A 21,007-nucleotide genomic window follows, 5' to 3' on the forward strand; every position below is an offset into this window, starting at 1 on the left:
AGGAGCCCTGCCTGCCTGCGGGGCTTAAATTCACACTGCACAGGAGGTGCAAACAGGAGGCCGGGGATGGAGGTGCAGATGGGAGGCTGAAATAATTATAGTTCTCACACCCTCTGAGACATGCAAGTCCTGTTCTGGTTGTAGATTTTAGAATTGTTTTTTGGTTTTTTTAAATCACAGAAATCACAATAAAATACAGAAGTAACCATTTGATTATACGATAGATATTCATATAAATGCCTTTGATTCTTGTTAACGTTGTAAGCATATTGTTAACTATCACAGATTCATTCATATGGATTTCTATATGGTATATGTTATTTAATTTAAAAGGGGGCTTATTGCATTATGACATATTAATTGGCATCACATCGACAATCACAGTCATTATTAAGTGTTTGATTTACATAAAGAGGAAAACTCTTTTTAATCAGCGACATTATTATCTAAATACTTTTTTATTTTTCTCGTTAGTGCATGAACCAATAATTAAGGATAGGATCAATAATCATTATTGGTAGCTATAAAATAAAACACATATATGCCTTACCTAAATACAAATGGTTTTAAAAAACATGCGTTTGATATTGTAGTAAATAGTACACATGTACACTCCTCCCTTGCTCTGAATTCGAGGCCGCCTCATCCAGAAACATGACAGTGTATCTTCTCTGTCTGTCAACACAGCTGGAGACCTGAGCTCTCTTTGTCAAGACGTGTGTGACAAAAACAATGACCCCGATGATCGTGATTTTACACACACACAAAAAAACACAACGAAAACAGTTCAGAGAGGAAAAAGAATAATTTAAAAAACATACCTGTGGTGCTGCTCGTGGCAAAGAATCGGCGTGATCAAAGGCTTTTCTTCTTCCCGCCGCTGTTGTTTTGTTATTGAAGCTCAATGATTCAGTTCATCTGTGTGAAATCCTGTAACAAGTTAGGCCTTTAAGACAGAAGTAACATCCAGCGACGGTCCTTTATTCAGCATGAGCGTGTTTTCTACCTCTGTCTGTTGTTTCCTGCTCTTGCTCTGGGTTTTTTTTTTCCACACCTCGTATAAAAATAAACAAAATCTCCCCCCTTGGCTTTGCTAAATGAAGAGTGTTGTGATGGATGGATTTAGGCTTCCTTCAGTAGACCGTAGGGAATTGGCAGTCTGGTTGCTTGTCCTCTCCTCTTCCCTCTCTCCCTCTGACTGTGTGTGCGCGTGTGTGTGTCTGTGTGTGTGTGTGTGTCTGTACTCCTTTGACGTCGTAAGCCGGTGTCTCCCTCCCTGTCCATCTCAGCTCCACCCCTCCTCCTCCCCATGGGCTGTACGAGCCGTGATGTCTGCTGCCAGGGACCGTCGCTAATTTACCAGCTCCGTGACAGGCGTGCAAGAGGAGGAGGGGGAGTGAGAACACAGAACAAAATAAAAGCTGCAGAGTAGTAATGAATGTGCAGATTGGAGTTTTTATCCTAAATTTCATCAAAGCTAATCTCATAAAAGGGACTGTTGGCCTATTTGCTACTTTATAGTAATCTACATAAGGCAATTTTTACAATGTAAAAAAAAAAATTGCAAGGGGCACCACAACTATATTTTCTTAATGTAACATGATTAAGTTATTAGCCAATAACTACATACTATACTACATCTTCAAATTATCTTTGCTTATGCTGAAAACTAGCTAAAATACTGGGCGACAAACAGTGAAGATGAGTCCAGAAACAAAAATGCAGGTGTTGTTTGGAGCCGGTATTTAATTCAAGGTGTTTGGGGCTGACTAGGGTATAAAGCTAATATTATTAAAGCCAGGTTATATAGGAAAATACATTTTACAGAGCAATGCTGAGGCTGCCCCCAGTGCCTCTTCATACCCCTAAGCCACCAAAAATCATCAAATCATCTTGACAACTGCATTTTTTCTACTACCAGTTTACCTCATGTTATCATGGCTAATATGGACATGAGAATAGCTGCTTAAAATTATTTTAGCTGAGTATTTTCCTTGTTGATAATATGAAGATTATACATTATTGTTCATAGCTGCAATCCTGTAAATATTTAAGATGTCAAACAGATTTAGTCATTTAAAACGCAGTTGACATAAACAAAAGATCTCACAAACTGTTGATGAGAAGTGTATACTTTATTTAGCCAGAAAACCCTTTAATGAAAGTTAAACAGGAATTAATCCAACAAAATAACATCAACAGAGAAATACAGCCCATCATCGAAATAGAAGGTCTGTTAATTAGACCTATAACAACATTTATCAACTTTATGTTTTTCTTTTTTCATTATGACAGCTAAATGAATACCTGTGTTTTATTTAAAGACGTTTAATGACTTATCACAGTTAAGAGAAACACTTGTCGCCATTTAGCATTCATTTTCTGAATCGACTAACAGAGATTAAATAAACAATGAAAATGGCTATAAACTGTAGGCATGCTGTTTAGTTCAGTGAACAGAGAAAGGACCCATTGCTAAGGTGTTACATTACCATCACCTTGTAACGCACACATAAACTAGATATCAAGCAAAAAGGCCCTTTTGACAAAGATTACTATATTTGACTTTCATTTAAACATAAAGCAATCAATGTTAGTGTGGCCTATTTCCTGCAAAAGCAAAGTGTAGAGGTAAAATAGGGTCATAAAGAGAGCTGGGGGTGTTGTATTTCAGGGTTCTGTCTTATTTTCGTTTTTCCTGTGCATGGTAAAAAGCAGACCGTCTCTGACATCAAGGGATGCAAATCCGCCTTTTGTTCTCGACGTGGAGCTGGCCATGGTGCTGAAATCGGTCTCTATAACTCGTGACATTATCATCATGGTTACAATATTCCCTTCTTGAATGAATGCGGGAAAACACGTTTTAATAAGTGTTTTAGAAAATGCAGGGAGCGTAATTCTCGCAGGGAAACACAAAGGCACACACACACACACACACACACACACACACACACACACACACAAACACGCCCTCTCTGAAATCTGGACAGCATGTAAACAATGAGCCCTCCTGACAGCAGGCTGCACACACCCGACGACACTTGAAAGGAGTCACGATGTGGACCAAAGCAACGACTGCAACATTAGAGTTCATGTTTTAAACTCAGCGCAGCGCTGTCTCTGCCTGCTCCGTTAAATCCTTTATTCCCAGCAGCAGAATCTCTCCTCGGCTTGTCTCTGATGTTAAGACTGCCATCTGCCATCAGTCACTAAATCCTATTTCCGCCCTTCAACCCCGATATATAAACCCAGAGTGCAGGCGAGGCCAACGCTGACTTCATCTGGCTCTGATCAGGTAGAAATGATCGAGACAAAAAGAAAAACTTATCTGCGCAACAAAAAACAAAAAGACAAAAACGTGATTCGTGCGACTATTAAATGGGATTGTGTGTTTTTTTATTTATTTTTTTATTTTTTTATTTCAGAGTGTAGCTGAACAACAACGACATCTGGTGACCATACACAAAAGCTTTCCAAAGGTTTTGTTTTTTAAATATATGACTTTTAATTTAACTCAATGTAATGAATCTGTGGACTCTACGCCACATTTTAAGAGAAATATAGTTAACAGATCATTAACGATAAGTAGAATAATGTATTAGTAGATTATAAATTAAAGTTCAGCCTCAATTTCAGAACAAAATTCTTCATGTTTCAAAAGTAAAACTACAGTGAAATGGCCCTCTTTTTTATTACGCTCTGACTATTTGTGTTTCCTTCTGATGAACCAGTTTGTCTCAATGAGTTACTACTGGATATACCCTGTTAGTAAGAACAATCTCTAACAGTATATCTAAATCAGGTCCAAGTATCTTTATATTCTACCAGACAAACAAGTGGAAAGAAAATCTGTTTGGTGCAGCAAGAGTGTTTAAACTGTTTTTTTGGTTTTTTTTAAGGAAGAGAATACAATGAGGATTTAAGGACGGTAAACTTACATTTCTGAAAACAAAAAATTCAAAGAAATTGAATTACAACAAGAAAGAGGTTGCAATATTTTACAGTACAACATGAATTTTACAGGTTTAATAAGTATACACAGGTGATATATGGACTAAATTCACCTGATAATGGCGTGATTTTTAAAAGAAGCATCTTTATTCAAAGGTTTATTTTGTTTAGTAGAAAAGTTATAATTGTGTTACCCAACTATGGCAACCTTTCTCTAAAATGAGAGAATAATATAATGTTTAAAGTCAAACTGTCCCAGAGTTTAAGCTCTAGGAAACAAGTTGGAGAAATGATGATGCAGATCTACTGTTAAATAAATAAACACACAACAGTTTGTTTATTTCTATATGAACAATACAATTTTATTTCATTAAAAACATGCAGTAAATATTCTTTTTGAATTAAACATCAGAGGATTTTGAAAGGACAGTGTAATATTTACAGTGTTTATGTACTTACTCACATGGTCGCTCTGTCCAACCTTCTTATAAAGCTCCTTCCAAACAAAAATCTGAAAACAAACAGAGAGAAACTATTTCATCACTTTAATCTTCTCCCAGCTTTGTATTGATTGTTTTGATTTCCTGCTGGTGCCAGACAGCTTCTGATGTTTTTTTTAAACAGGAGACTTACTCATCAGCTGCTGATTCACAGCACTGAAGTCAGACCATGAAGAGGAGTTTCTGTCACTGCTAGCTGAGTAGGATTCAAAGAGGTCTCCCCATCACATCAGCAGACACATCAAAGTGTGGCTCTGGATCCCTGAGGAGGAGAACAGGAGGAGGGAGGAGAGGATGAAAACAGGAATTAGGTTAGAAGATTAATATTTATTCTATTAAAAAGGGAAATGTATAATCATGTTAAATCTGCCAAATTTAACCAAACAAGCTGTTTTTAGTAGGCCATGGTAAGTATGAAACACTCAGGGCAGAAAACAAAAACACTCAATCTGGGTAAAGTAGTAAAGAATTTTATTTAAAAAAAAAAAAAAAAAAAAAAAAAAAAAAAAGACAATTTCAGCGAAATAAAAAAACCTAATCCCTCACAGAAGGTCCACAATCTGTCTTTTTGTGCTGGGGTCGGCTCTCCTCTCAAAAAACAGACTGATAAAGTACTTGTGGGAAGATCTACTGACACCTGGCGACGGTGTGCTCACCTGTGCTCACTGCTCTGTTTGTTTGTAAAGGGGACGTTTGTAATTTGGCAACGATCCGCGCGTAATTGAAAAACGCCCTACTTTATTACGCCGAAAACACGTTTGTACACATAATTAAATTAAATGTTGGCTTCACTTTTTCTATTTATTTCTAATAATAAAATCGAAACTTAATTCTCCTCCAAAGAAGGCTGCTTGATTCATGATTAAAGGACGTCTTAATTAGAAGCTGATCTATAGGGTTGTGATTAGGTCCTGCGTCTCGTTTGAGGTTATTTTGTTTCTTTGCAGCGGTGATTAAAAAAAAAAGTACTCCGAGCCCTTAAATAAAAATACAAATAAAAGTCTATCTATAAAATCCTCACTAAAGTAAAAGTACGAGTTCTACAATCAAAACTGTCTTTAAGTTATCATTGTTAATAAAAACGGTCATGACTGTCATATATGAGGTTTTAGATGAATATTACAGATTGTTATTATTATGTGTTTGTTGCACATTAGTTGTGTAGATACTTTTAACTTGAGCTAATTTTGACCGTTTTCTACATTGTTGGATAGCTTTTACCAAAAAGTAATGCACTAACTTCTACAAGATCACGAGCTATAAAGAAAACTACTCTCGGCTTTTTGACAAAGAATTTGACATGTAATAAAAAATATTTCTTAATATTTAATTCACAAGCTTTTTTAAAATAAATTAAAACCACGATATGGGGTTATGTGGTTTTAAATGGACAGCAGGGATGATAAAATATTAATCTGAAAATTATAATGAAAGTAGAGGCCACTGAGATGTAGTACAAATTAAAGGAGTATAAAAATGTTATACTCAAGTGAAGTATAAGTACCTTGACTTTGCACTTAGATACAGTACAGTACTTATCTGCATGCCACCAACTAACTTTATTCTTATAAACTACATTGTAGGAGTATTAGAATAATCTTTTATTGGCTAATCCGCTCAGTCATTCTAGGACTCCATAAGAAAATATTCGATTTTAACATTGCCTTTTTTCTGAAGTGTGGAACTCAACATTAATTTGATTGTTGACAAAAGTTTTCAAAGACTCTATCAAGTATGTGTTTAAACGCTCTGTAATCCTCTGATCACTCTCACTGGTTCTAAAGAAATGTTTTTTAAATGTTCTTCCTACATTGAATTCTGCTGTGGAGTCAGCCACTCTGCTCTTCCATTGAAGAGTGAGGGATATTTGAGGGGTCTGTTAAGAGGCCAGGAAGGAAACAAACATGTTTCACCGCAGCACCAGAGCAAAAAAGTGGGATCAGGTTTGATGAACATTTGCAGAGGAAGTAAAGCCTAAAAACAGATTTGGTGGATGGATTTGTACATTTGACCTAATAAAACCCTCAACATCTAAAAAGAAAAGAAACAAAAGTATAACTTATGTTACATGTTGACTCAGGGGAACATGAATCTGAATAAAACTAAGTGCGCAAAAAACAAACAAACAGGAAAACTTTTGTCTATTTTTTTTACAATTTTAAAGCTTTGTCTAACTTTTGAGCCGTTAAAGTAAAATACTCAGATTAAATCACAAGTCTCCTCTGAACTCAAGAGTGGAATATATTAGGGGACAATAGAGACTTTTAGGGCCACTTCATTGACTTTCGTCTGTGGAAACCGATGGAAATGTACGAGATCATTAAATGACAAATGAAATAATACATTGACACGTCATAACGTAAAGTCCACGCAGGCTCGAGTGCAACCTGCACATATTGACTATTAATGTAGATAAAACATTCTGTGTCCTTTCCAAATGTGTACTTTTTTAGAAACTTTTGCAGGAAACACGGGCATTTTAATCATGATGTAAAAGCAGCAAATGCACCTGAAACAGAGAGTGGAGGCCTAACTGAATTAATGTTGCACTGTAACAACAACCTATTCAAGATTTAATAGGAAACTGAAAAGGAGATTCCTTTCAACTAAATCATTTTTTGACTATTAATAATTAAATATTGTCCTCAATAGAAAGGTTGTGTGATGAAAGAAGGCTGAACTATTTTCTCTGGTGTTGGACATAAGATAATGTTTTAGTTGATGCACGGATAATCACTAACTGTTTAGGGCGCTAGTTCTAATGTGATCAGAGGAAAGAGAAAAACAACACACACATTTTCAAACTCAGATTTTATTAGACAGTACAAGTAAAACGAAACTGAAGACGAGTTTCTTCATCCCCTCCAAAAAAATGCACTTCTTCTGCGGCGGTGTTGGGAGGCTGAAAAAAATGACTCTCACACCTCTCCCTTCCTTTTTGAATTGTGCCGCTCCGCTTCAAGGAACTTTAACGAGACGGAAAACTATCGCCGGAGGAACACTGCGCACTAACAAGAGAGCATCGCTTCACATGTATCACATTCGGAAGTTGGAACAGTGAAATTAATTACCATAAAATATGCTACCTCGGAACATAAAGTCTATGACATACACTCCGTTCTTGCGACTCAAAGTGAGAAAGCAAATCGATGTTTTTAGCAGGAGTTACTGAGATACTGCTGATGTGGAAGAAAAGCAGTAAAAACTGCTCACGGAGAAACTAAAATAACAGCAGGAAGGTTGCATCGACTACATTCTTTTTGTTACTCTTAGCAAAAATAATCTTCAAAGTCAAATTCTCGAACCTGTTGACTTAAACTTGACCGCATGCACACACGCACTTTGACCTGTGTCGAACTGTATCTCATTCACATATTTAATGCAATGCTTCACACTAGAGCAAATAACACAAAAAGTGAATTATATATATATATATATCCACCTCTTATTTTCTTTCATCTTCTGTCTTCTTTCTTCGGCTCAGCAGCTCTCTCAGAACCTCCGGTTTCTTTAACACCTCCGCATGTTGTCTCTCGTGCTCCTCAACTTTCTGAACATCCTTTTGTTCTTCTCCATTTCTCTTCTGGTAGCTTGGATTTCATTGTCTGCCAAGGCCCACCTCCGTTTCTCCACTCTCATCAGTTGGACACAGAGTTCCTCTCCCTGCTGTCCTGATGTCCACAGTGACTTGAAAAGCTCAAAGCTACGAGTCCCGTCAGTACCTCGGGGGCAGAAAGGGTCTTTTTGGGAGGAACATTGGACCAGCTGGACCCCCTCCCCTCGGACCTGGACGTTTGCCTCTTAACCTCGGATCGGGGCCACGTTGGAATCCGGGGAACGGCGGGCGTGGCGGGCCTCTCGGGCGAGGATGGTGTGCTGGGTGGGGAGGCCGATGTGGATGGTGCTGACCAGGATGACGGATCTCGAGATGATGAGGTGGAGGTGGTCTTCTCGGAGTGTAGTGGGGGGGTTGGGGGCTGTGGTGTTGGTACTCGTGGGCGTAGTAAGGATCCTCTGAGGGTGAGAGGGGGGGATCGAGGCGGCCTTGGACTCTTGGGTAGTGGCGTGGAGGGCTGCCCGGCCTGTAATATGGATCTTCTGGGTGGTGGTAAGGGTCGTCTTGAAAGAAAGGAGCTTCCTGATAGCAAGGGTCCTCGTGGTAGCGCAGGTCGTCAGGGTGAGGAGGGCGAGGATGATCTCGATCATATGGCGGATCGTCTGGATGAAACAGGGATTTGTGTTGATGGTCGTGGACCACCATCCCACTGATGACGCTGTCTGCTCTGGGTCGCATCATCTCTGCCGTGTCCGGGAGGGGCATCCGCTGCTGCTGCTCAATGGGAATCATTGAGCTGTTTGTCGCGGCATTGGAGGTGTCAAGGCCATGAAGAATAGGAGGGAGCTTTGGGACAGGAGGGAGGGGGCTTGTGAAGAAACCAGAGGATGTAGCTGAACCCTGCTGGACTTCTGGAGGTTTCTGATTTGCCCCTGCTTGGTAGGGATAGAGTGATGATGTCTGGTTCTCTCCAGGCATCGCTAGATTGTAGCCTCCAGGTTGTTGAGAGATTCCCTTGGGGTAAATGTCCCCGTACCAACTCCTCTCATTCACCGCCTGAAAGCCGTCGACTGTGTGTGTGCTGCTGGCACCGCCTGGGGCTCTTTCTCCAGGCACTGATCCTCCAGAAATCTGCTGGTAATGTGCAATAGGTGCAGTAATCCCGTGCCCTGACAACTCCTGTTTGCCATATTGGTATGGCTGGTAGACCTGTCCATTCTGAGCCACACCTGGCTGCAGGTGAGCCTGCTGTTGTGAAGGGTTGGGGTTCTGCTGACTGCTGTTCTGGTACACAATAGAAGCTGTTTCAAAAGTTTCTCCGACAGATGATGATTGCGTTGTGCCGGAAGAGAACGGGGCCGTCGCAGGCTTGTCCATGATTTCATCTTGAGTTGGGGTGCCTCCGCCCTCGTCACGCACCGGGGTCCCTTCCTGGGTGTCTGGCCCAGGTACTGGGCTGAGGTTATCCCCTGCCTGCACCGGCTGTGAAGGAAGCCCCAGATCAAATGTACTGAAAGCAGAGTTCCCCTGAAGGAAGCTGTGGATTTTAGACTCTAAGCTCTGAGAAGAAGAGGACAGTTCTGGCTCTGTGATTAAGTCCATGTCTCTGTGGAGAGCCTGGACCAGGGCAGAGGCCGGGTTTGCAGCCTGAGGGGTTGCTTGGGAGCTTGTGCTCTGCTGTATGGTGGAGCTGAGTGAAGAAGGCATGGATGCAACAGAGTAGAGAGACGGGCTCTGAGTGGCTGCTGCTGATGTAGATGTGGATGAGGGAGGGGGGGAGGGAAGAATCTTGCCTGTACTGGAGGAGTCTGAGGAGACATTTGCAGCCGGGCTGCTCAGAACTGAAGTGATCCCTAAATAAATAAAAGGGAGAAAAATCAATAAACGTATGATATGTAATAGAGATTATTTTCATTAAAGGTTTATATTATATTCTCACCCTCAATGCCGCCTTTGCCCTGCACTTTTGCGAGAGCACCGAGGATATCAGCAGGGCTAACATCCACCTTGGAGAGGAGGTTTGCAAGTGAACTGGCCTCCTGGGGAGCCACAAAGGCAGCAGGTGTGCTCTTCACAGCTGCAGGAGGACTTTCCACTAATGGTCCTGTGAAACAAACAAGGATACTCACATCTTATAGTAAATAACCATAAACCTGTTACAGGAGGATGCTGGGAGTTTAGGTACATTTTTGATCAAGGGACAAAGTGTTGTTGGAGTTTGAACAACAAAAGTCAAATTAAATTATTGAGTCAAATTTTATTACAGATCATTTCAAAACTCACTCACCTGAGCTCTTCATGACTGAGCTTAAACTGTTGAGGATGGAGCCGATTTTACCCAGGTCGACACTCTCCAAGGCCGATGTGGGAGCTGCTACGGGAGGCGGGGCCTGTGAGAAGGGCTGCTCTGTTACCACTGATGGCTCTGTTTTCACAGGGACAGGAGGAGACACCTCTGGGTGGGTCGGGTGCTCAATTTGCTCTTCGACTGAGAAGAAAAACATGACAGAGAAAGACAATGTGGACGCTTTCAGTTTTAGCCCTTTATGTAATAAAACAAGACGAATTAAGTTATTTCATATTCGATATTACACAACAGAATTAATGTCGCCCTTGTTTTTCTACAAGCAGATTATTTATGGGACCAGAGGAGTCACTGCCAATAAAATTAATGGAGGGGAATACGCTGCCAAAAAACAGTGACACAGTCGATAAGCTTTCTGCGAAACACTAAATTATGCAGGTTACCTGTAGAAAATAATCATTTTCTTCCCAGAAACCTTTACAAACAATTGCCAAGAAAAAACACTGATGTTTTCATACTGACTGATACTGGCTTTAAGATATTATGCATGCTGTTTCAATAAAGTAACTAAGAATCTGATGCTTATTTTCTCTATTCCAGAGATAGTTCTGTTTTTTTGGAAGTGAGATTGTATGAGGTACTTGTCAATAGTCAATGTCTAACCGACAGGAAAATGACCCTCACGGGCGGAGGAACATGTATGTGTTTCATCTCAAACATTTGCAAACAAAGTAGCGCTCTGATGCTAAAATAAAGCCAATATTTTTTTTTAATATAGTATACTGTACATTTAAACCAACATTGGTATTTATTTATGTCAGACTTGCTAAAAATGAGCTACATTGGGAGGTACAAGCGGCCCTGTCTGCAGAGATGTATTGCCTAGCTTCCATGCCATTATGTACTGTGGGTGGTTCAGTTACTATTGACAAATACCTCAGACAACCCCACTTCAACAAAATAAACTATCCCTTTAATTGTCTGTAGTTTATATAAAATGTCCAAAACAATCAACACAATGTCTGGTTTCAGCTACATACTGTTGAATATATGAGTAGAGCAAAAGTAACAACATTTTACATATCTTATTAACATATTTATGCACATGTAACGCCTGGGAAAAGGTCATATTTTCACTCATCCCGTAAAGAGAGATATCTAACAGAGATCAAATAAGCAAATGTTGTTGTAGCCAATAAAAAAGTTTACCAAAAATAAAGAATCTGTAAACTGGCAGATATTTGGCTGTTAAGAAGATACATCTAATTTTAATTTGATGAATATGTGGGTGGAGTAAAGCGTTCCAGCTAAATTGGCTAGCTAATAGATAGGAAGAAATGCTTGGATGGTCTTGGATGCTTGACATATGAAAGCGATGGTAGGAGAGATTCTGTGCACGATTCATTGCCTTTGTGCTCCTATTTTTGGTGGCATTTCTCAGTTTCATTATCTTGGACGTTTCTGCATCATTTTTCATGCCGTGCGTCAGTAGAAATAACCACAAATAGCACTCTCACCTATAATCCCTCCGCTCTCCATTTCTTCTTCAGAGAGCTCCATATCCTCCACTTCCAGTTTGTCACTCTCCCCGAGGGTCTCCATCTGCCTGGGGGATCCTCCAGGTGAGGACAGGGGGCTCGGGGCTGGTGGCTCCGCCTCGTCATCCATAGCAGAGCCGTCGAGATCTGGATCGGGTTGAGCCAATTCCATGCCATGAAAAGGTGACTCTGAGCCCGTTGGAGATGGGGCGTCTGCAGAGGGTGAAGGGATTGGTGACTCGTCTAGGTCTGGTAAGTTGGTCTTCAGGGCGTCCAGCTTACGCTTCAGTTGGGACACCCGGTTTGCAAACGTCTGGTAGGCCTTTAGAGGAGAGGAGATATCAGAAAATAATGATTAAAACTAAATAAAAATGATTTCATGGGCAGTATGAAATTAAATCAAAAACACATCCGCTTATTTGAAGAGTAAAGAGTAAGCAAGTTAAACAGAAATATATTATAAACACACAAGTGGGAACAAAGAAAAACCACACAGCTTTAAAAAGGAAATAAAAATACTTTTCAAAGTCTTGCCACAAATATAAAAGTAGAATTTTCGTTTTTAGAATATGTTAAAGATAACTTCTTTCATTCTGCCCTTCAGTATAATTTCCCAGTTAATATGTTTAACTTATGTATGTTAGTATGTATGTCTAATATACATTAGAATATGTGGCTTCAAGTCCATTTCAAAGCTTACACTAATATCAAAAAATGCGCTGATGACACATTATTTTTCGTAATCTTCACAACCCTATCAAGGTGGTTCTCTGCATGTTGTGGGCAGACGATGAAGTTGACTCACATTAGCAACAATCTTGACCTCCTTGTACTGCATCTCGTAGAAGATATCTGCGTTGCTGAGAGCCTCTAAGAGAGGAGGACCTGTTTTACTCTCGTTCTCAAGGAACTTTACGAACTCCTGCAGTTGCGCACTCCCCTCCTCAAAGTCCTTGGAGAACTTCTTTCCTCCGGCTTTGTCTGCAAGAAAAAACATCATGAAAGGTTGACTTTAGAGGCGAGAAAGAGAAAGCACAATGCTGATGTGGAAGCCAGGAGGATATGCATGTTGCTGTGGGACAGACAGCCAAAGACGACTTCAGAAGGCACCTTTGAGTTTTCTGAGGGCCTCAGTACTGCAGATGTCAACCCTCATAGCTGCCAGCTGTTTCTCTCTTAGGTCGACATCCTCCACAGATCTCTTGTACTTGGACAGCTGGTCTAGGAGTGCCTGGGGCTAAAGCAGAGAGAGCAGTCAGCCACAGTGTCAGGCACGTATGAAAATCAGACTCACACAATAATATAGAAAAGATCTGCTAAGTAGAGATCAGTTCAGCTTACCACAAACTCAGCAACAACTTTGGACCGTAGATCTGCTTTTGAATCAACTGGAGCTTTAAAATACAAGAGAAATGATAGAACACATTAATATGGTTCATATCAACACACACAGCATTCAGTATTAGGGAAACCAAGTACATTCAATCAAAATGTAAGACATTTTCAAACATGTGAATAATGAAACATTGGTTAATTAATAATAGGAGCTAATAAACCAACAACAGACTTTAGGTTTAGAGCCCTGGGGGGGGGGGGGGGAGTCGGACAGCGCCCCAGATACTTACAGGAATAATAGTGTTCATGTGTTTTCTTTTAATGACTGCAGTCAATATAACGACTGAACAATTATTTCAACTTGTAACGGTCTGTCCCTCTTAGTTTTTGTTCCTGCAACTCCCATTTCTGAGCGCACCTGAATGCATCTCTCATTGTCTGAGCACCCCTGAATGCAACATGCTAACAGCGAAACACTGAGTTTGTGTTTTAAGAAAGTGTAAAAATGTAAAATATATATTTTTTGAGTTTCTGATTGCTTGATTCTTGATCTAGTGTATCATGTTTTCATGTCATGGACCCAAAGTGAGCGACTGTCCTGGATTTAAAGGTTCAGTTTCAATGGTCAAAGTTCACTTTAGTTATTATAAAAGTTGTTTATTTTCAAAAGCCTGCCCCATATATCTATTTCTCAATATTATTTCATTATGAAGACAAACTGAGGTGCTTCTTTAGCTCAGTTGGTGGAGCAGGCGCCCCATATTCAGAGGATACAGTCCTCAACACATCTGGCACAGGTCCGACTCCTGGTCTGGACCCTTTGAGGCATGTGTACCCACCTCTCTCCTGCCTACATTTCCTGTCTCTCTCCAGATGTGTCTAATAAAGGCAAAAAAAGCCCTAAATAAATAAATAAATAAATGATATACTAGTATAAGTGAATATGTTTGCTAAATTGTGCCTACAGGGAAACATTTAGATTTAGAATTGGTGTCATGGTTTATCCAGCAGTTTGCAGGTAGGGGTTTGGTTGACAACATATAATAATGTTACAAATGTATTAATCAAGTATATTTTTGCATATTCATAATAGTGTAAAATGGTGAATAAACTACATAAAGGGGTATTTTTTCAGTACAGATTAAAAATTCTCATAAATCTGTATCTGTATTAGTGACAAGAATCCCAGTATGGGTCAAGCTCTTGTTGTTTTTCATCACAGGTTTAAACTAAATTTCCAGCATTCCCAGCTGATCATCATCACTACTACTAAATCACTACTACAAACTTGAAGCACAACTCCATCTTTGCATTTTCATCCATCCATAAAACCCCACCGGGGTCATTTTTACTGAGAAAGTTAATCTCTCATGTCCTCAGACAGGACAGCAAAAAACAAAGCTGAAATGAAATGTCACCTTGCTCAGACAGAAAACAAAGTCTGCTCTCCTCTGGACTGTCATTGAACTTGCAAGTGTGTTCGTAAAAATGTCAAAAAAGCAAGCGAGAAATGAAATTAGTTATTACACTTACTTTTCTGCTCCACGGGCGTCTCAGGAGGAGACTCTTCTTTGACTAAACTACTCCTCAGCTCGGTGATGAGTGTCCCCGAATACACTCCCCTCTCTTCCCAGATGGACAGTATCCTCTCCACTGATTTAATTACCTTAGGGTCACCTTCATAGCTGCAGAAAGGAGAGAGGATGACACAGTAAGAGACAGGAGTTATTTATGTTGGGGTTGTCATGACATTTGCTTATTTATATGTTAGAGAAATGAATAAAGGCCAGACGGGGAAACAATGGATGAAAGTCAAACTAAAGCATCTCTAGTTTTGTATTAAACATACAAACACTATACGATCTAAATACTTACTTGACAAGCAAGAAGGCGTCCCGAAGCACCTCAGCAAATGCGGTGCGATAAACGATGGCGTTTTTCCTTTTACAATTCTGAATGACATCGTTAGCCAGGTAAATAAGATTGAGCCTCTGTGAGGGGTCGGCTGGAAGAGGAGAGACAGAGACAGTTATGTTAGACACAGTTGGCTCCAAATGAAAAAGGAAAAAGGATCGGTGGTTTCAATAGTTTGATGTGGGGTAGTCACCAGATTTTAAAACTTAATACGATTCTAGGAAGAATACCTGATTTATCATAGTAACAAAACTTGAAGTCCTAGCCACCATATATACAGGATTTTCTTGGTTTTAATATAAAGAACTTGCAGGCACACTCCTGCACACTGTCAACATTCAGAAAATAAGGTTACAATGTTGTTACCTTTTAAGAAATATAGTTAGTATGATTCAAAGTTTTTTAAAGCGTTGGTACTGTTCAATACTACCGATTGTTAAAATAAAGGCTGTTGTATTGTTATAAAACACATAGCATCAAAATGTATTTAAGTATCGAACATTTTGACAACCTCAGGTTAGGGTTTATATATCTGGTAACAGAGCAATGAGTTAATTATTTTTGTGATGTAACTGATTGTGTTCTTCTAAGCTTCTAACCTTCATTACAAATGTGATTTTTTAAGCAGCCCAAAATGCAATTTTTATGATATTTAAGGGAAGAAGCAACAAAGGTTACTGTTAGTCAAACTTCGATGTATAAAATAATTCACTTTCTTTAACACAGTAGTTACTGATCAGTGTGTAACACATTCAATGGGCATTTGACCTGACGGACTGTTTCATTTGTTCAGTGGACATTAGTTGTATGAATTTTGGTCAAACATCAGACTATGTCACATACACATATTTTTTATGACAACAACAGAGAGCTTTAATCACGTTACACACACATACATTTTTTCACACACATAGAAACGAGTAGTTTAATTTAAATACTTTTGATACCAATGTCCATGGATACCAAATCAATGCTATTGTTGATATTTTACTTAAATCACCCTTTCTTAAATTAAACTTCTCAATGATTCATGATATCAATATCATATCAAAGAAAACATAACTACGATTCACACCAAACATTTTGAACCAACTTATGGATCTATAGAAACTCTCCACAAAGTAACAAAGTGTACTAACCATCCCAAAATAACTCCTATTTAACAGGATTATTTATACAGTAAAATACAGAGAAAGATATCAGAACAAGCAAACAGTGAAAGGTGGTCAAATATAAGAGTGATAGAAATATAATAATACATTCACATATGTTGAGGGGTTATATGTATTTTAAATGCCACCAAAGTGTGACACAACATATCTTCAGAAACAACAGATTCAATTTCACAGCTGTGAAGGATGTTAGAGGACAGTCCTCTAATCAGAGGAACAAACACAACAACAAAACAAAGAGCTCTTTGTAAGGTTGCATTACAAACCGGTAAACCTATAAAAGAAAGTCTCTGAGGAAATCATACCATCCGTGAATCTGAAAGTATTCACAGAATCATTGTTATTGCAAGGCAAACTGATGGTTTTGTTTGTGTATTGAATTTATGTTTCAGTTGTTTCAGTTTGTGATTTTTGAAAATCAAACTGGTATAATCAGTAAACAACATTTGAGCTAACTGAAATTCAATTTAACAAACAATACAAACAGCTGAAAGAGGCAGTGAAAAGTGAGGCCTAGCCGCCTCGGAGATCTGATAAAAGCTCAACTTTCTCACAGTCTGACTGTAAAACCAAAATCAACCAGCCGACCTTGACAGTAACAATGTGTGTGTGCAAAAGAACAAGGAAATTGATTTGGGAACAACAAAAACTGAGAAACATTAGAAACAAAAGTTATCTTACATAAAAACAAAGTATTCTGCATTGACTGACAATAAATCAAGCTTTAAGAATGAGTAGTTATGGAAGAAAAGGAGTTAATAAGTTATTTTGATTTCTTTAAAACCGACACCTGAAAGACACCTGACAGATATTCACTACTCAAAAACAAAGACATCTTTAGTTAAGCCAAAAAGAAACGTCGACGTGTCCGCTAACCCATGCAGCAAAACACTAGATAAAATAACTAATCGCTGCTCTGTTTATTTATCCAAATGTCATCATAAACGTCCCATGGTCAAAAATAATCTAAGACGCTAACCGTGATATGAAACACTTGAAAACTGACGTGTGATGCTGTATTGTAAATTTTAAAAGTTTAGGTAATAATAATACATTTCTGAGCTTTTATCCCCCATGAGCCAGGTCGCTGTCTGACATCCTCTGGAGCTCTGCTGGCTGAAAACTAAAGGGGACAGGACCCCAAACTTTGGAAGAGCTGTCAGAGGAGATCAGAATTCAAACGAGTCAGTCGCTCGTTTTAATTCTCTAATCACACAAAAACGTTTCCCCTGTGACTTTATCTTATATTAGTTTTTATTTTGATTGATCTGTAATTCTTCCTGTCTGTTTGCTTTTATTTCTGGTTTGCTTTTAACTACAACTCCACTTCACTTATAAAGCACTTTTCATACATAACATCCCAAAGTGCTTCACAAAAGAACAGACAGGAAATAGAAGATAGACACTGAAGACAACAGATAAAATCCAAAAAGACTAAAACAGGAAAGACAGTAATAAAAATAAAAGTTAATACAGTAGGAAACAATCAAATACCGGTATGTAGGAATTAGTCAATTAAAATCTATAAAAGTTGGATAGGATAAACATAATACAATTTAAAAATACCAGAGATATAGCTATTGTAAAAACAATGTACATAATTGATTGAGTCTATAAGATCCCTCCAAATGAAAGTTTTCTTTTATTCCTTTTTGATGTTTATTTCACCTTTATTTTGTGATAGATAAGTGGATAGAGTCAGAAATCAGAGAGTGAGGGAATAATGACCAGCAAGAAGAAGCCATAGGTCGGATTCAAACCCGGGCCGCCCGCTTGGAGGACTATAGCCTCCATACATTGGCGCATGCACTCATCACTAGGCTATTGGCGCCTCCATTGCTTGATAGTTTTTATTGCTGTGAGGCACTTTGTTACCTGTATTGAAAAGTGCTATACATGTTAAGTATTATGATCATTATTGATACACTGTCAAATACTTTCTTCAATATCTTAGTCTAACAATAGTGATCCATCAGAGTCCAGGGCAAAGGTGATGTCTTAACAGTTATTATTTCTAATATTTTTTTTTATTTCTAAGATGTTTGGATTACAGAGAGACAGAAAAATTTAGCTTTTTTTCTTTTTCACACATTTTGAGCAACTGAAAACAAAACATTTTAAAATATTGTCAATGCCCTTTACAATTTACTTAACACCATTTTTGATTTACAATTAATGACATATTTCTTTACACGTATTATAGATTAATGTTTATAATAAAGGTGTTGTATAAAACTCATAAGACCATATGCTGCTGATTGTCATCAATCAAGTAATCTAAGTTATTCTATCTTTTACAGTATTTTTTATTTTCACCGCTGTGCAGTGAATTCCTCAATGATTACAGACAATGATTACCACTGGACTAGGCCTCATAAAAGGTCAGGGGTCAGGAAGTTTACGACATCCTAACAGTAAACTCTAACATTTTCAAGTCACAAGTCAATTCTTGTGGCAAAGGCTCACATAATGCATTTCTCAGTTGGGAAATAAACTCAACAGCTCCGTAACTGAGGCAAAACATGTGGACAACATCGAAGAAAAGCGCACTGCAACCGTGGACTAAGAAGCACAACCTGTTGTTCACATTTACACACTGAGAGCAGTGAAAGAAAGGGCATTGCCATCACCTTTCTCTCGCTCTCTGCTCACACTCAGAAGAACACAAAGCTTCAACACAAAGCCAAACAACAGCAGAAATAAAGACTAAACTCAAGCTCATGTGAATGTCACACAAGGTCCTAAACTGAGGTTTGGATATTCGGTTTCAAAATAACATGGAGGTTTTTTTTAATTAAAGGATTTATTAGTAATTACAGTATTTTTTCTATTGTCTTAACTTTACAGAAAAAAAAGCATTTTAGGTTAATTAAAAACCATATTGCAAATGCCATTCGCTACAATCTGAAAATATAAAAAAAGCAATGTTTTCATTTACATTGAAGGTACAAGGCCAGTCTAGATTAACTGTAATTAAGCCATGTTTTCTTTGCAGCTAATTTGTTTTAAATGCTGTATTTCTGCCTAATGTGGAAAGAGGTCTAAAAGGTCATTCCCATGCTCAAGTCTTTATATTTGAGTAGACCAAGACAAAATTAAGCCCAGTTCATGGATTTTCATGTCTGTCAAGACAGGCAGCAACAGACGGTAAGCATTAAATATGATATCAGGTTGACTTTGTTCCTGATGAACAGACCTGGAATCAAAACTCATTTACTGTAAAAAAAAACTTTACAACATAAACTAAAACAGAGCAACTTTACATTGATTTCAAAGGTGAGTATATCTTAACTACTTGTTTAACATCCTAAAAAGTCGAGTGAGAATAATACAACACATAATTGAGTAGTTTAATGAACAGAATAACCAGAATAAAAGAGTGCTTTAACTTCTGTTTTCATCAAACAGCATGGACATTCAGAAACCAACTTGTACTTTTATACTGCCATATCCATTTCTTTTTTTCAATATAGAACAACAATAATAAAGGAGTAAAATTAAAGTTGAACAAAGAGCCCTTCTAAAAGATAATATAATAGCGCAGCTCCCAGTTGATACCATACTTAAGGGACTTGAGGGTACATGTCCTAAACAAATGTGCAATAATCAAAACACCAAAATACAAATCAAACAAATGGGAATTGGGACTGGGGTGTTAAAAATCGCTTTAACGAAAACTTTACAGCAGGGAAAGTTAGTTTGTTTTCTCAGCAAACCTTGGAGCACTCATTTACATTATTTCCTCAGACGAGACGTAATCTCACATGAAAGCACAGTACGTCTCTATTTACCATGGATTATTTAATATCAACACACTATTGGATAGCTATGTCCTTACTTAGGATGAGTGCACGTTTTGTTTTAAACATGCAGCGATATTAAACAGTGTAACATATCACACTTTAGACAGCAGCGTAAGCAGCACCTGTCACTTTACGACGTGTTACGGTTACTTACATTTCTTCACACACTTTATCCAGTGTCGTACAATCAGGCTGTGGTACTTCTTGTTCTCGATGCACCACGTTGACAGTCCTTGAATTGAATCCATCGTGTTTGTGACAGATCGGAACCTCCGGTCCATAGTGGACTCGAACGAGCCGCCGGAAGCTCCTGCAGCCATGTCCGAAGGAGCTCGCGCTGCGCTCTATCATCCCAGAAGAAGAAATGAATGTAGCCGCTGCTAGCACTTAGCTTAGCATATCATCTTAACGTAGCACAGGTACCATAGCGTTCAGCTGCCATTGTACTGTTTAAATTTTCTTAAAGCTTTTTTCAACACTTTCTGCGTCTGTATAGTATCTAACGTGAACTCCCGAGTCACACTAAATGGTAAAAATCATGAAACATTCAAGGCTGAAACTCGGCGTCTAGCGACATCCTGACAATTTATCAGAACATTCAGTGGGACTGTTTACTCGCTGCTTGTTGCCGCGATGAAGGGCACTTCCGCAAACTTCAAGTGAATAGGGCGCCACCTAGCGTCACGGAAGCTATTGACAATTATCAACGCCCCCTGCTGCAGGAAACGCAGGGGAACTACTTCTGGTTCAATAAGTGCAGCAGTGGGGAAGCTAATATAAAATATTTGATTAGAGTAACGATATCAAACGTTCAGACACAAACACTCATAAAATACTGCTTTTCAATTGTATCCAGGAACCAACAAATTGTTACTGATTCATGATATGAGACATTTAGTAGCTTACTCAATGCTTCAGGAGGTTTTTGTTAAA

General features: G+C 38.7%; 2 protein-coding genes across 7 annotated transcripts in view; both read right to left on the bottom strand.

Annotated features, from left to right (window-relative positions):
• The window catches only part of celf3a (cugbp, Elav-like family member 3a), a 30,695-nt gene extending 29,428 nt beyond the window's left edge, over window positions 1–1,267 (bottom strand). For 2 of the 6 annotated variants that reach the window (XR_009676199.1, XM_061060366.1), the window contains exon 1: window positions 822–1,264. The gene's annotated coding sequence lies outside the window, so the exon portion shown is untranslated. Of the gene's footprint in view, window positions 1–821 lie in introns of all 6 variants that reach the window. The other 4 variants (XM_061060367.1, XM_061060370.1, XM_061060368.1 and 1 more) reach the window with 4 other exon arrangements.
• Window positions 1,268–7,245: 5,978 nt separating this feature from the next.
• On the bottom strand, window positions 7,246–20,712 carry rprd2a (regulation of nuclear pre-mRNA domain containing 2a). The gene is made up of 10 exons (XM_061060364.1): window positions 20,229–20,712; window positions 15,061–15,190; window positions 14,719–14,870; window positions 13,192–13,244; window positions 12,961–13,087; window positions 12,656–12,831; window positions 11,830–12,172; window positions 10,295–10,495; window positions 9,947–10,111; window positions 7,246–9,860 (listed from the first exon to the last, which is right to left on the bottom strand). The coding sequence occupies exons 1-10, from the start codon at window positions 20,392–20,394 to the stop codon at window positions 8,167–8,169; spliced, it is 3,207 nt and encodes a 1,068-aa protein (XP_060916347.1). The 5' UTR covers window positions 20,395–20,712; the 3' UTR covers window positions 7,246–8,166.
• Between the last annotated feature and the right edge of the window lie 295 nt (window positions 20,713–21,007).

This window comes from Labrus mixtus, chromosome 16 (genome assembly GCF_963584025.1).
Source record: "Labrus mixtus chromosome 16, fLabMix1.1, whole genome shotgun sequence".
Taxonomy (NCBI): domain Eukaryota; kingdom Metazoa; phylum Chordata; class Actinopteri; order Labriformes; family Labridae; genus Labrus; species Labrus mixtus.